The 16,416-nt window shown below is 43.5% G+C and overlaps 1 protein-coding gene across 5 annotated transcripts in view; it reads left to right on the forward strand.

Moving 5' to 3' along the window:
• Window positions 1-15,589, forward strand: part of PHTF1 (putative homeodomain transcription factor 1) — a 49,862-nt gene extending 34,273 nt beyond the window's left edge. For 3 of the 5 annotated variants that reach the window (XM_070077842.2, XM_070077849.2, XM_070077848.2), the window contains 8 exons: window positions 2,088-2,216; window positions 2,852-3,124; window positions 3,747-3,878; window positions 4,358-4,444; window positions 10,126-10,281; window positions 12,253-12,348; window positions 14,381-14,506; window positions 14,998-15,589. In XM_070077842.2, the coding sequence (XP_069933943.1) occupies window positions 2,088-2,216; window positions 2,852-3,124; window positions 3,747-3,878; window positions 4,358-4,444; window positions 10,126-10,281; window positions 12,253-12,348; window positions 14,381-14,506; window positions 14,998-15,018 (1,020 nt within the window). In that variant the 3' untranslated portion in view covers window positions 15,019-15,589. The remainder of the gene's footprint in view (window positions 1-2,087; window positions 2,217-2,851; window positions 3,125-3,746; window positions 3,879-4,357; window positions 4,445-10,125; window positions 10,282-12,252; window positions 12,349-14,380; window positions 14,507-14,997) is intronic. The other 2 variants (XM_089300118.1, XM_070077851.1) reach the window with 1 other exon arrangement.
• Window positions 15,590-16,416: the final 827 nt, after the last annotated feature.

Consider the following 16,416-nt stretch of genomic DNA (forward strand, 5'->3'; position numbering starts at 1 on the left):
GCTTATTCCTGTATTGCTGGTTAGGTTGAGTGATTTAAAAATGGTTCTCTTATCAGCCTCTCCAATGTTTAATTTACTCTGTTTCCAGATCACCTTATAAATAGTAGTGGATGATGGATTGTCTAATCATTGAATTTTCTTGATTGTAAGGTACCATTTAGGATATGCATTTTCATGAACAAAAAAAAACAAGACCTACATCATTAAATATGTACAATTTTTAAACAGTTAACCAGGAACAAACTGCATTTTCTCATTTTAGTTTTATGCTAATCTCTTCAATTTTGCTGTCAATGTTCGACTGTAATGTTCTTTATATTTAGTCTGAAAATTCACCTGAATTACGTCAGCCCTCCATGGTTATGTGCAGCATCGTGGTGATCTTGGCCTCTGTAGCGCTTTGGGGATGCATAGTTTGATTCTAAGAATAACGGAGGCAGGTAAACTCGTGCTGTCAGATAGAAGTCATGGCTGCCCAAAGCTTCCTTCCTCTTCATTCCCCAGGGGTCTGAATACCGTGACTCACATCCCAGGCAGAACCCTTGCACTGACTGTCGCCTCCACTCCGCACCCGTCACAAGTCCTGACGTTCTCCTGTTCACCATGTGGTTACTGATGCTGACCACGTGTCCACCTTGCGTGCTGGAGGCCATTGTCCTCTCATCCGGATCACGACAGCAGCCTCTCTAGGCGTGCCTGCCTTCCTCTCATTTTTCCTCACTGCAGCCAGAGTGATGCATCCAAAATACAACCTGATGATGCCACTCCCTTTAAAGTGCTTTTTCCTCCCTCTGAATTATTTGTTTCTGTTTCTTCCTTTGCTCTCAGGTGTGGTGTCACCCACCTCTGACCATCTGCTCCCCTCTCCTAACATGGTGCACTTACACAAGGCTGAAATTCGTCTGGTTTCTTTAATGCACTGGCCCTCACGTGCTCCTGGCCCTTCACACATGCTGGTTTCTTTGTCCAGGACAGATTTTTTTTCCTCTTAATACCTATTCCTTGGGCTGACTCCTTTTTAATTTTTGGACAGGTTTTGGCTTGAGTGATAGTTCCTGCAGGAAACTTTTCCTATATAAGAGTACTTTAAAAAGTTCATGGAAAATGGAATTAAAAGAATCAGTGTATTTTTTTCCCACAATATGTATCTTCCGTGAGTCATTTGAGGACCTGGATTTCTCTTAAAACAATTTTTCTTTCCTTACCTTGCGTATTGCAGCTTTATTTAATTCAGTCTCCTTCAAAAGTCTGGAAGAGCCTTGATGGCAAGGAGCTTCTTGTTCTCCGTTGTATCCACAGTGCCCATGACACAGTCGGTGCTTAATAACTATTTGTTAGATAAACCGATGAGTAAATTAATAACATCAGTGAACGCTCCTGAGCATTGTGGTAGAAAGAGAAGGACTACACCATTTGGTGCTTCTGTGGAAACTTGTATTTGGGGGTGTGGAGAATATTAATGGGACATAAACACAGTGTAAATGCGCCATGTAATTGCTAATTTGTCTGATACAGACTATAGGGATTTTTAATTTCAGAGGGCAACATTATTGAGATTTGTGCCTGTCAAAGAGCACTGTGATGGTGAGCTGGACTTGAAGAACCGCACATGACATGCCAGAGGAGGATGGGCTCTTTCCCTGCCCGTCTCCTCTTGACCCTGCGCTTTCTGTGTTCTCACCAGGAGAATTAATCCCATGTATGTGATTTATAAAGCCCGAGGGCCTCTCCTGCTACTCTCAGTGTAGTCAGCTTGCTTTGGAAAAATCTTTCTTCTTTAATATCCCACCAATACACTAGGCTGATTCATTTCCATACTTTTAGAGAGGGAAGCAACCTTAGAATCATGGACTGCTACCTCTCCTCATTATAGAAGTTGCTTAGCCCCTCTCCAGATAAGAAAATAGCGTGAGTGTAGTAAGGGGGAAAGCCTACAAATCAGCATCATGGAGGTCTGATTAGCTTTGGAGGGAGCATAGAGTGATGAGACTGAGCATTGGTGAATGGAGCTTAGGAACTAGACAAAGGGAAAGGAAACAGTGGAGGCAAAGAGGAGTGGATGGAGCTTTTTTTGTTTTTCTTTTCAGAACCATTTATTCTGGCTTCAGAATTCAAGTCCTGCCTCTGATCGAGTCAGTGCAATAATCTGGGAAGGGAATGAGTGTAAAAAGATGGACATGTCTGTGTTGGAGATGAGTGGCATCATCATGAGCAGGGTAGGTTGGATAAGTTTTACCGACTTAGTCATTAGGGACTATTGCATAAGAGTGTACATAGTGATTAAAACAGTATACTGCCTTTAAAACAAATGTATGTACATATTTTAATTTCATAGGTTTTAAAAAAGGTTCATTTATATGAAGTGCAGAGTTAAAGAAAGAGACAGAGATCTTCCAACTGCTGGTTCACTCCCCATCTGTGCCTCAACAGCTAGGGCTGGACCAGGCCAGGAACTCCATCCTGATCCTGCCAAAAGGTGGCAGGGGCCCAAGCACTTGGGCCTTTATCTGCTGCTTTCCCAGGTGGGCACATTAGCAGGGAGCTGGATTGGAAGTGGAGCAGCTGGAACTCAAACCAGCGCTCATCTGCAATTCCAAACTTGAGCCACAATGGCAGCCTCTAATTTGTAGGTAGACTCTTGTATATAATTTTTATTACACATGGTCTCTGTCAGCATGACCAATTGTTCAGGTGTATTCTACATATATTATTTATCTCATTTCAGCCTACTTGTCAATAAGAAAAAGTCATTGTATGCCATTTTTACCTGTACTTCTTTTAAAATGCTTAAAAATACTGTTTTGTAACTCTGTTAAGCTATGCAATAATGATGGAAATTCTGCATTCCCAGGTTAATGCATATCAGCAAGGAGTAGGTTATCAGATGTTGGGAAATGTTGTCACCATTGGATTAGCATTTTTTCCTTTTTTACATCGACTTTTCCATGAGAAGAGCTTTGACCAACTGAAGTCCATTTCAGCTGAGGAGATCTTGACTCTCTTCTGTGGGGCACCTCCTGTTATGCCTGTTATTATTTTGTCTATAATTAATTTTTTTGAAAGATTGTGTCTTACATGGATGTTTTTTTTCATGATGTGTGTGGCAGAGAGAACATACAAACAGGTCAGTAGAAAAATAAGTAAAATTTCTTTCCTCTGTTTTTGTGTATTGATTTTCCTCTGAGTTATATTTATTCGCTTGATTTGTTATCTTCCCAAAAGCTGATGTGGGCAATGAAGGGTTAGTAAGTGGACACCCTTAGGGTGCCTTTGCTGCTTTTTAATCCATTGCATGTGTAGTAATTCTCAAAGTGATAATGTTCTTGTGAAAAATGGGAAGTGAAAAATATATTTTTTGAAATTTGACAGAATTATGGATTGAGAATTTTATATGTTGGTGATATCACAAGAAAGTTGATTTTGAATGGAAGTATAATTTGGGAGTAAGCCAGAATCATGTATAAACATTTTAGTTTGTGAATCTGGAGATTCACAAAGGTCTCTAAAGGGTACTCTTTGCAAACGTCAAGTACACTGTACTATGGAGAAGTATGTCACCAAATAAAGTTCTTTGGAAGCAACAGGGTAATGAGCTGTTAAAATATTTTCACTGTTCATCTTAGTGATCACTGATGGGCATTTCATTCTTTTAAACATTTTTTATATGCTGCAAATACTACAATTATACGAATACTCACCCAGAGAAATATACATACTTCACTCTGATTTTTTTTTATCTCCTCTAGAGATTTTTATTTGCAAAACTCTTCAGCCATATTACTTCTGCCAGGAAAGCTAGGAAATATGAAATACCTCATTTTAGACTTAAAAAGGTGGAGAACATTAAAATATGGTTATCGCTGCGTTCCTATCTGAAGGTGAGTTTTATCTGATTGACAGTGGGATATATGCATGAGTAAGCTGAGAACCTGCCCATGAAGTTTATGGGCAGCAGTTGCTCAGAGGGCAGTGTGCTCTGGGTTCTGGGCACAGTGGGATCCGTGGCCCTCAGACATTGTGTGTACCGAGTTAGGCGGGATCTCTCTGCAGACGTGGTAGCGATAAATAAATAAGAGCATAGAAAGAGAGAAGAAAAATTTGAATTTCATAGGGCAGACTAATAGATATTTCATCTTTTTATGACACTTTGGGAAATACTTCAGCTGAAAATGTGTCCGTGAATCAGTTGTCCCGCTTAGCGTGTAGAGCTGATGACTGGCAGCACACGGTCACACCCTGCGCGCTCTCAGAAGCACTGACTTAGCCCCCCCGCAGCATCCAGAGCGCTAGTGAGGTGAGGGCTGCTGCTGCCTCCGCCGGCGACCCCAGACGCTGACATCTGCCTCTCCCTCCGCAGAGACGGGGCCCGCAGCGCTCTGTCGACGTGGTTGTGTCCTCCGTCTTCTTACTGACGCTTTCCATTGCTTTTATCTGTTGTGCCCAGGTAAAGCCTTCATATCTGTTTTAACAAAAACATGGATATTCTATTATAAAATTCACTTTCTGTTTAAACCAGGTCACTGTGTGTAAGTATATGTTTTTAATATGCCTGTTTCTTTTGCTGTTGTAGATGCTTGTTCGTTTTTCTAACTGTTTGAAATGAGAGTAGAAGTCATTCTGAAGTCCTTGAAGACTCTAAGATCACTTGAATTTCAGTCGGTCATTTTTGACTGATAGTAAAGCCAGCATACTGGGGTGGCAAATCGTGACTTTCTAATTACATTGTCTCTTCCACATTCATTAGTTTTCACTCTAAAGGACACACTTTTCATTTATTTCCCACTGATTCACTTGTACATTCATTCATTTACATGGGATCATGTATTCTTATTTTTATCCAATGAATTATAATCTAATACTGTATTTGTTTTGATTCCTAAAGTGTCCCAAATTTGGCTCAAATTTTGGGAGCTCCTGAAACCTTTTACTTTGTCCTTTTGATGAATCCTTTATTTATTTATTTGTTTATATACTTATTTATTTTTAAAGATTTATTTATTTATTTGAAAGGGTTAAAGAGAGAGAAGAGGAGACAGAGATCTGGTTCATTTCCCACGTGGCCACAGTGGGCAGGGTTGAGCCAGGAGCCAGGAGCTTTATCTGGGTCTCTCATGGAGATGGCAGGGGCCCAAACACCTGGGCCATTCTACACTGCTTTTCTCAGGCCATTAGCAGGGAGCTGGATTCAAAGTGAAACAGCCAGGATGCGAACTGGCCCCCAGGCAGCTTTACCCACCATACCACAATGCCAGCACCGGTCTATTTTTGTTTTTAAAGCACTTCTGTGCTTGTTTCATTCTGAAAAATTTCAGGAAAAAACTACAGGCTTATCTTGTACTTTCCTAGTGAGTTTTATCTTAATTGAACTGCACTCAGAGAAAATACTCTGGATGTTTTCAGTCCTTTGAATTATGTAACACTTTGTTTTTGTTTTTGATAGATTTTTAAAAATTTTATTTAAATTATACAAATTTCATATATAAACAGATTTAGGAACATAGTGATATTTCCCTCCCTACCATCCCTCCCACCCACGTTCTAATCCTTCCTCATTTTTCAATTATTTTAAAATTTATTGTTTATTTGATAGGCAGAGAGGCAGAGTGAAAGAGGGCTCCCATATCTGGTTATTCCTCCAATGTCCATGACTGGGGCTGGGCCAGGGCCACAGCCAGGAGCTGAGACCCGAATCCAGGTCTCTCACATGGGTGGCCAGATCCCAGTCACTTGAGCCGTCACTGCTGCCTCCAGGGTCTCCATTGACAGGAAGCTGGAGTCAGGAGCTGGAGGTGGGAATCGAACCCAAGTTCTTCTGTGTGGGATATGGGTATCATCACCAGCACCTTAACCCCTAACCACTAGGCTACATGCCTGATCCATAGACACTCACTTTATTTTTCAACGTATGTTCAGTTTTGTTAAGTCCTCCATCAGTACTCCGAAAGGATTTATATTCTGTCCTTGTTAACAGCAATGTTCTATATATGCCATTTAGTCCAAGTCTATCAGTTTCGTTGCCAAAACTGCCTATATTCTTACTCATTTTTTGTCTGCCTATTTTTAAAAAATATCTTTTAATTTTTGATTGGCAGGTAGTAATCATAGATATTGGTGAGGTACAGTGTAATATTTCAGTATGTGTGCACAATATGTAATCAGATCAGGGTGATGGCTATATCTGTCACCGCAGACACTTACCATTTCTTTGTCTCGGGAATGTTCAAAATCCTGTCTACTGGGATTGGCACTGCAGTGGAGCTGCTGCCTGCAGTGCCGGCAGCCCTCGTCAGAGCACAGGTTCGAGTCCCAGCAATCCAGCTCCCTGCTGGTATGCCTGGGGAGGCAGCAAAGGATATCCCAAGTGTTTGGGTTCCTGCCACCCACGTGGGAGACCTGGATGGAGTCTGCGGCGCCTGGCTTCAGCCTGGCCCAGCCCTGACTCTTGTGGTCATTTGGGGAGTGAACCAGCAGACAGAAAATCTCTTTGCTCCTCTGCCTTTTCAATAAATAAAAGAAAAATCTTCTCTCTACTTGCTACTTTGAAGTATTGAGTTAATTTTTGTCAGCCATTGTCATCTAGTTTGCAGTTGACCATCAGAAGTTATTTCTTCTCTCCATTGCACCCTGTAGTCTGCCCTGTTCTGTCAGCTGTTGGTAGAGGTGTGTTAAAGTCTATAATAATTATGGATTGTGTACAATTTCCTTTTATTTCTGTCAATTTTTGCTTTATGATTTTTTTTGCGATTTAAAAGTATGATATATTTTTTAAGATTTATTTATTTATTTGAAAGTCAGAGTTACACAGACAGAGGAGAGGCAGAGAGAGAGAGAGAGGTGTCTACCATCCGATGGTTCACTCCCCAGATGGCCGCAATGGCTGGAGCTGCGCTGATCCGAAGCCAGGAGCCAGGAGCTTCCTCCCGATCTCCCATGCGGGTGCAGGAGCCTAAGGACTTGGGCCATCCTCCACTGCTTTCCCAGGCCATAGCAGAGAGCTGGACAGGAAGTGGAGCAGCCGGGTCTCGAACTGGTACCCACATGGGATGCTGGCACTTCAGACCAGAGCGTTAACCCACTGTGCCACAGCTCTGGCCCCAAAGTATGATACTTATATTTAAAATTTTAAATTTGAGAGACAGAGGAAGTGGGAAAGATAGCACTCCTCCACCTGCTGGTTCATTCCCCAAATGCCCACACTGGCTGTGGCTGAGCTGGGCTGAAGCTGGGAGCCAGGCATTCATTCTGGAATTCCCATGTGGATGGCAAGAACCCAATTACTTGAGCCTTCACTGCTCCCCCCAGGGTCTGCATTAACATTAAACTGGAGCCAAGTTTTGAACCCAGGTAGTCTGAAATGAGATGGGAGCATCTTAACCTCTATGCCAAATACCTGCCCTTGCTTTGTTTATCAAGTTGTGTGACTGGTTCCATCCAGATTAGAATTGTTACCCATCTTCTTGATGGATAGACTTTTATGTCCTTTATAGATTTTTTTTCCCCCTGAATCCAAGATCTAGTTCAGAATCACACATTACATTTAGTTCTGTGTCTCTTCAGTCTCCTTTAATCTGGAAGTGTCAAGTATTTTGTTTTTCATGACCTTATAAAATGTCTCTGTTTATGTTTCTACTTATTTTGATATTCACTCACATCAGTTGTCTTTTGGTTACTTTTTGTGTGTTGTATATTTGTCTACTTTCTTAATTTTTTTATTGTCCTCATGTTTTATAATCCGTATAATTTTTTTTGGTTGCCTTTTTTTTTTTTTTTTTTTTTTTTTTTGACAGGCAGAGTGGACAGTGAGAGAGAGAGAGACAGAGAGAAAGGTCTTCCTTTGCTATTGGTTCATCCTCCAATGGCCGCCGCGGCTGGTGCGCTGTGGCCGGCGCTCCACGCTGATCCAATGGCAGGAGCCAGGTGCTTCTCTTGGTCTCCCATGGGGTGCAGGGCCCAAGCACCTGGGCCATCCTCCACTGCACTCCCTGGCCACAGCAGAGGGCTGGCCTGGAAGAGGGGCAACCGGGACAGAATCCGGCGCCCTGACCGGGACTAGAACCTGGTGTGCCAGCGCCGCCAGGCGGAGGATTAGCCTAGTGAGCTGCGGCACCGGCTCTGGTTGCTTGTTTCTTTATCCAGCATCACAATCTTAGTGTTTCAGAGCATCTGGTCATTTAACCAGGCTGTGATCACTATGATTACAAATAGTATCTAGTCCACCTGCTAATTTTCCTTTTTCTTTCTGTTGGCATTTTTTTCTCATCAAATATTCTTTAATATTCCATGTAATCCTCTCCATCGTTAGACATTCATTTACCCTTGTTTTGGTAGTAAAAGAGATGACAGTCTGCATCCTTAATTTATAATTTAATGATTAATTTGCCACCTCCTTTATAGTGCCCAGACCTTATACAGTTAATTTCACTTACTCCTTCACCTTTTGTGTGTTATAACCCTTTATTTTCACTTAACATAGATTTTAACCCATAAAGTGTAATTATTATTGCTCTGTGTAGTCAGTTACTCATTTACATTTACTCATACAGTTCCCCTTTCCGCTGCTTTTTATTATTTGATGCACTTTGTGTTTGTTTCTCTGTGGGATTATTTTCCTTCCATCTGGATAACTTTTAATATTTAGTATTGTGCTAGTCTGCTGGTGATTAATTCTGTTTTTCCTTTGTTGAAACTGTCCATTATCACTTTGATTTTGAAGTATTTTGTTGTTGTTGTTTTTGCTGGGAATAGAATTCTAGGTTGCCAGTTCAGCACTCCTAGTGGTCTGTTATCTTTTGATTCCCATGTTACATTTTGAGAAATCAGCTGTTACTGCTTCTCTTTTGAAAGTAATGTTCTTTTTCTCTGGCTGATCTTGAGTTTCCCTTTGTATTTGGTTTTGCAGCAGTTTGGCTGTGATCTGTGTATTATCTGTTGCTGGGAAACAAATTACAGCACCTCTGAAGATGTGGGACTAGGTGCTGTTAGCTGCTACTTCCCTCCTCCTAGTCATAAATAACTCACCCAGACATTACGCACATTCTGTCTTTGGAAATCACAACTAAAAATGTTGAGGTATCTGTGGGTAGACTTTGGAGGTGAGAAATCGGTAGGGGTCAATGGGGCCTAACAGGCTTTTGACAAACCAAAGCCGGCACAAGTCAGAGTTGGAGTTTTGTGAGGCCATGGGGTTTGCTGAGAGTGGAGACAGACGCCTACATGGCCCTATCGGAGGGTGGAGAGGGCAGCTGCTGGGTGATTTCCCGTTTTTCAAAATGCCTACGTTTTCATTTGACTTTGGAATTGCTTGAGTAAATTTCTTTACTTTTAAAGCAATTTTTTTTAAGAAACAAAATGTCTTGCTGAAAATCTTGACAATACTTGGTACCTAATAATGGTAGCTCTGTTACTGCTGTTGCTATTGTTATTTGGATCCTGCAGTGTAATACAGAACTAATTCTCAGGGCTAAGATACCTGCGTCCCATGCAATTACTAACTCCAGTGCCTGACTTCAGTTTCCTCCTGATGCACACCCTGGAGGCAGTGGTGATGGCTCAGGTAATTGGATCCCTGCCGCTTGAGGGAGACCTGGATAGCATTCCCAGCGCCTGCCTTTGGCCCTGACCCAGCCCTGGCTGTTGCAGGCATTTGGAGAGTGAATCAGCAGGTGGAGCCTCTTTGCCTCTGAAGTTAACAACAACAACAACAACAAAGGAAATGATCCTTAGGATTTTCTAGTCGTACTAGTGGGATAGGCTACATCTTAGGAAGTTCACTAGAAAGAATGCAAAGTTAATACTTTGTATAGTGGTCACCATGTAAGTGTGAGTGGACACACTGGTGGTTAAAGTAGCTGGAAAGGCATCTGCCTTAATTTTAATGTTGTATTTTAATGTTATATTTTCTTCTATATTACTTCCAGACTTCTGTATTACTTCCATTTTCTTTCATGAAAAGGAGAAAATCTAGAAATACATGATGATTAATTAAAGAGATAATAGTTTATAAGTATTAAAGCTCTTCTGCTCTGAGTATTAACATTCTGGATTCTTGAAAATGTTTTAAAATTGAAAAAGTAATTATATGATTTTAAGACAAATAGGAGACTTAACTTTTTTTTCTTTGTATAGGTTCTCCAAGGACATAAGACTTTTCTGAATGATGCTTATAACTGGGAGTTATTGATCTGGGAAACAGCTCTACTGCTTTTCTTACTGCGCCTGGCCTCACTGGGGTCAGAAACCAATAAGAAGTACAGCAATGTTTCAATATTACTCACTGAACAGGTATTGGTTGGTCCTGTCAGCGATGGCATAACACCCTGTGAGATTCATGCAGAGGGTTCAGGGTAGGGTCACCACCTCACTGTCCCTTTTTAGCATACGACCTGACATTGTAAACCAGGCATAATCTCTTCCTCATCTGCCTCCAGGATTGTGGGAATGGAGATGTAATGAACTGGAAGTACTTTGTGTACTATTAAGGTATTTTGATTGGTTGCAATGGAGGATGTTTTTAAATCTCATATTCAAAATTTACTTATTTATTTTTAAAGGTTTATTTCATTTATTTGAAAGGCAGAATTACAGAGAGAGTGAAGGAGAGACAGAGATCTTCCATCCTCTAGTTCACTCCCTAAATAGCTATAATAGCCAAAGCTGGGTCAGGGCCAGGCCCAAGCCAGGAGCCAGGAGTTTTTTCTGAATGTCCCACATGGGTGACAGGGGCACAGGGACTTGGGCCATCCTCTGCTGCTTTCCCAGGTGTGTGAGCAGTGAGCTGGATCAGAAGTAGAACAGCCGGGACTCCAACTAGTGCCCTTATGGGATCCAGAGTTGCAGATGGTGGCTTAACCTGTTGTACCAGAGTGCCAGCCCCTCCTAGTCTACATTAAGTATTAGACCTTTAGAGTACTTTTCATTTAATACATTTAACAAGCTCTTTGAATTTCTTCTGTATCAATCATAGAATACATTGTTCAGTGCTTGGGAAATACCTGTTTTTCAGTGTGTTACTAGGTACTGAGTTGAGAAATGCTTGTTGTCAAAATGGAGTAGTATAAAGTGGTTTTTAAATTTTTTTGTTTTTAATTTTACATTTACCCATTCCTTAAAATTTAAATTGATATAATTTCCCAGTTTTGTTTGCCTTAGAATCATAGTGGCGAGTTCTTCCTATAAAGGGAAAAAATAAGGAATTAATAGTTAAAAACAGCTGGCCGGCGCCGCGGCTCACTAGGCTAATCCTCCACCTAGCGGCGCCGGCACACCGGGTTCTAGTCCTGGTTGGGGCGCTGGATTCTGTCCCAGTTGCCCCTCTTCCAGGCCAGCTCTCTGCTGTGGCCAGGGAGTACAGTGGAGGATGGCCCATGGGCCCTGCACCCCATGGGAGACCAGGAGAAGTACCTGGCTCCTGCCATCGGATCAACGCGGTGCGCCGGCCGCAGCGTGCCGGCCGCGGCGGCCATTGGAGGGTGAACCAATGGCAAAAGGAAGACCTTTCTCTCTGTCTCTCTCTCTCTCACTGTCCACTCTGTCAAAAAAAAAAAAAAAAAAAAGTTAAAAACAGCTATCTTTGGGGCCAGCTTTGTGGCACACTGTGTTGATTAAGCTGCTGCCTGCAGTGCTGGCATCTCAAATGGGCAGAGGTTCAAGTCCTGGCTGTTCCACTTCTGATCCAGCTCTTTGCTAACGTGTCTGGGAAGTCAGCACAGGACAGCCCAAGTGCTTGGGCCCCTGGCCACTTATGTGGCAGGGAGACCCAGATAGAATTCTAGGCTCCTGGCTTCAGCCTGGCTCAGCCTTGACCACTGCGATCATTTAGGGAGTGAACTATTGGGTGGAAGATCTCTCTCTCTCACTCACTTTCTCTCTCTAACTCTGCCTTTCAGATTAAAACAAACAGCTATCTTCCACAAATGTTTTATGAGGATATTAAGTTAGTTGGGGAATACTGAGATAATGAGCTACAGTTTTTGGATAAAGGTGTTTACATGCTAATTATATTACAATTTATATTAAGAGTTTTCATTGTTTTGATATTTAAGTTGCTTCATCATTAATTTTTCTTCACTAAGTTCACTACGTGCTTTTCTTTGCCAAAGGGAGACTGTTAAGGCTGGGGGCGGGGCACATGTTCTCTGCAGAAGTAGCTGCTGGTGTGCCAAAATTTATTTTACTTGAAAACATGACTTCATGCAGTTTGTGTATCTTTTCTCTCCGACGTTTACCTTAATCTCTATTCTTTCTTTCCCTCAGATTAATTTATATCTTAAGATGGAAAAGAAGCCAAATAAGAAAGAACAGCTCACTCTGGTCAACAATGTATTAAAGCTGTCCACCAAGTTGTTAAAAGTAAGCAACATGCTATCATGCACTTTCAGTACCGCTGACATTTAATCAGCCGCTTCTCTGAGAAAACGCATGGGCAGATGACACCCTGGTGACGCAGGCGGCCCAGGAGGAGACCTGGGAGCAGTGGCTGAGACGGTGGTGGCTGGGGGTAGGGGTCATGTAGTGGTTTGCACCGAGCTGAGGTGACAGAACTTCGGGGCAAGGCCGGGGCTGAAGAGTGGTTCTCACCACCCAGTGTGGCCGTCTGGGCAAAGACCCTAGAGGAGAGGAGCCCGCTTCTCCCCTCTGTCCAGCACGGAGTCAGATGGAGATCACTGACGGTTTCCTGGGGACGGCCCTCGAGGGGAAAGGGCCACCTGTGCAAAAGCAGACTCGGACTGGGCAGCAGGCCAGCTTCAAGGCACTTGTCACCTTCAGGGACTACAAATGGCCATGTTCGTCTGGGCGTCAGTGCTCTAAGGAGGTGGCCAGTCTCCTCCACAGGGCAGTTACTGTGGCCAGCGCTCCCTTGTCCCTGTGTGGAGAGGCGAAGGGGGGAACAAGACTGACAAGCCCCACGCTGCCCTTGCCAGGAGTCGGCTGCTGTGGCTCCGTGCTGCCGTCCTTAGGCATGGTCTCAACCTCTGCACCCAAGCAGCTGCTGCTGCTGGCTGGTGTCCAAGGGCTACCCAGCCTCCCTGAACAACTTCCCCAGAGCTCTCTGTGCTGCCGTCTCTGAGCCCTGCCCCTGACTTGCCCGACTCCTGGGAAGAGACGTGTGCAGTGAGTCTCCTACCAGGAATTCACTGGCCATGGGCTGTGGCCACCATGTAGTGTTTTTACAGAAGAAAAGGGAGGGCTTTTAAAGCTGGCTTTAAAGACATTAATTAAATCAGTGTTTTACTACTTGGAAAATACCCTGGGAAAGGGTAGGTGTTAGACTGTGTAGATCCAAAATGTTCACCTGATGGTTTTCAGTTAAACCTAAATAATAATCGAATTTTGGGGACCGGTGTTGTGTAAAGCCGCTGCCTGTGATGCTGGCATCCCATATGGGCACCAGTTCGAGTCCTGGCTGCTCCACTTCCGATTCCAGGTCCCTGCTAATGTGCCTGGGAAGGCAGTGGAGGATGGTCCAAGTGCCTGGGACTCTGCCACTCATGTGGGAGGCCCAGAAGATGCTCCTGCCTTCTGGCTTTGGCCTTGCCCAGCAGTGGTCATTGTGGCCATCTGAGGACTGAACCAGTGGATGGAAGACTCTCTCCTTCTCTGTTAACTATTTCAAAATAAATAAATAAATAATTAAATAAATCTTTTGAAAAAATTTCTGGGACTGGTGTTGTGGCATAGCTGGTAAAGCCACCACCTGCAATGCTGGCATCCCATATGGGCACCTGTTCATGTCCCGGCTGTTCCACTTCCTATACAGCTCCCTGCTGATGTGCCTGGGAAAGCAGGAGCAGGTGGCCCAGCCTTTGCTGTTGTGGCCATTTGGGGAGTGAACCAGTGGATGGAAGATCTCTCTCTCCCTCTCTCTGTAAATTTGCCTTTCAAATAAATTAAAAATCTTTAAAAAATCCTAGTCATTGGAAAAGTAGGAGGGGCTGACATTGTGGCAAGCAGGTTAAATTACTGCTGTGACACTAGCATTCCATGTTAGAGTGCCAACTGGAACCCTGCTGTTCTGCTTCTGATCCAGCTCTCTGCTGGGAAAGCAGCAGCGATGGCCCAAGTACTCCGGCCCTGCCCGCCCAGTGGGAGGTCAGGATGGAGTCCTCGGCTCCTGGCTCAGGCTGGCTCAGACCAGTTTGTTGTGGACATTTGGGGAGTGAGCCAGGGGTGAATGATCTCTCTCTGTGTATGTCTTCCTCTTTTGCTGTTGCTCTGCTTTTTAAATAAATCAATCTTTTTAAAAAGTGCACTGCGGATTTTTTGGGAAGTAGCTTTGAGTACTGAGGAGAGGCTGCTGGTGGCCGTCCTCGCCCTTGTCAGACTTGACCGTGACAGGAAGGAGTCACTGACGGCATCTCACTGCAGTCCTCCTGTCTCCTAGGAGCTGGACACACCGTTCAGACTCTACGGGCTGACGATGAATCCCCTCATCTACAACATCACAAGAGTAGTCATCCTCTCCGCTGTCTCAGGTGTTATAAGTGACCTTCTAGGATTTAATATAAGAGTAAGTGTGACCACCTCTCCGTAGCATCTCCCTTCTCAGAATTGCTCTGTATAATCATCTGTGCTGCTTACCGTGTGTGACTCGCATGGAGCTAACGTGTGAGGGAGGGAACAGTCTGGTCACTGGTCCGCAGCCTTCTCAGCTCAGGGTCTCATTTAATTTATGTGCACTAGACTGAGCTCTTGCATGGAACAAAAAAATCAAGTTTGGATTTCACATCCGTTTAATAGCAAGGCCCAGGTAAGGGTCTCACTCTGATCTAGGGAAGTGTGTGGAGGTAGAATGGGTGAAAACCAACAACACTGAACTGCAGCGTGTCATCTTTGATCCTGGAAGTTGTTGTTTTTTCTCTATGATATTCAGTAGTTGCTATTTCCAGAGCTGCTATTTTTTTTTTCTTAAAGGGCTCTTGTTTTGTAGTCATGTACATACACCTGTAAATCCCAAGTTTGTCTTGCAGCTGACTTACTTTAGGTATTTTCTTTTCTTAGCTATGGAAAATTAAATCATAAGCTGCATCATACGCCTGGACTCTGGGCCCTGGCTGGCGTCAGTGTTTACCCATGAAGGAGGAGGCTGCAGAACCAGTGAGCTGCCCACCTGCTGGTTCCCACGCACGGTGCTCTCAGCTCTGGCACACTGACGAGTCGTGTCTCCAGAGGAACAAGTCCTTTCCACTTGGGTGTGCATGCTAAAAAGCCTGTGTTTTTGTGGCTGTCCAACAGTACAGTCAGCAGCCTCGAGACTGTGTTCTGGTAACACAAGAACCATTTTCTGAGTTAGGGAATGTATTCTGGGCGCTTCAGTGCTCTGACAGTTGCATTTACTGGAAGTGGTCTTCTGGATGACTGTGGTAGATGCCCAAAGCATGAAGCAAAATCTTTTCCTGGAAATATGCAAATTCAGTACTTTTCTATTATACTCTATGGAGTTAGAGATTTCATTTCCGTGTCAAAGACAGAGTGAATAAATTATTTTAGGTTGAATCTGAATAAAAGAACTTTACTGGAAGTTTTTGATTTCTAGGCTTTTGTTGAAAAAAACTCACTTAAACTGTGAAATAAACTGAGAAATTATTAATTAGCTTACCGTTTTTGTTCAGTGCTAATAACTGTTAGCTGAGGTGACAGTCACCACATGATGCCTTGTTACTAAGCGTGAGAAACAACTACAGGCCTGCTCACACATGGTGGTTTCCACATGCAGGTCGTCTCGCTGTTTCCTGTCCCATGCATCATGGGTAATTTTATTGTTTGCAACCTGGTGCACCATCCCTCAGTTTCAGAGCCTCAGTGTGCGGTTGCTGGGCCACGCCTTTGTTGACGCGGGTTGTTTGCGTCCTCTTATGCACACGTGCACAATACATCCTCTGCCGCCCTCAGCCTCGCCACTCGGCCTGAGCGGGGCCTGCCTGCTGGACCACAAACCCCCAGAGCTCTGAGCCGCAGATGCCCGCCTTCATTAGTAAGCTGGCTTGGACATTTAGTAGTTGTAGCAGAACCTCACTGTCTCCCACCTCCTTCCTGCTGCCTGGAGTCTGGGAGCACAGTGATGTTCCGAGCATTTTCTGTCTTCAATTTTGGAGGTTTTTGTTACTGCGCCTTCAGGTTCACTAAGCTCTTTCTCTACACTAATTAGCTGTTAATCTCATCCAATGTACTTTTCATGTCTTAAAGTTTGATTTTAGTCCTTTTATGTCATAACATGCTTACTCTTTTCTATACTTTAACATAGTAAGTGTATTTATAAGAGGAGTAGTCAATAAGAACAGTAAGACAGCTATCTCAATCATTTTGGGGTCTGTTTTTATTGATGGGATTTTCTCACCCTGGGTCTTATCTTCCTGAGTTTTTGCATGCCTGATAATTTTTTATTGGCTATGAACTTTGTGTTCTTAGGTGTTGGATTCT

The sequence above is a fragment of the Oryctolagus cuniculus genome, chromosome 7 (genome assembly GCF_051225735.1).
Source record: "Oryctolagus cuniculus isolate XC-2025 breed Fujian yellow rabbit chromosome 7, ASM5122573v1, whole genome shotgun sequence".
Lineage (NCBI taxonomy): Eukaryota > Metazoa > Chordata > Mammalia > Lagomorpha > Leporidae > Oryctolagus > Oryctolagus cuniculus.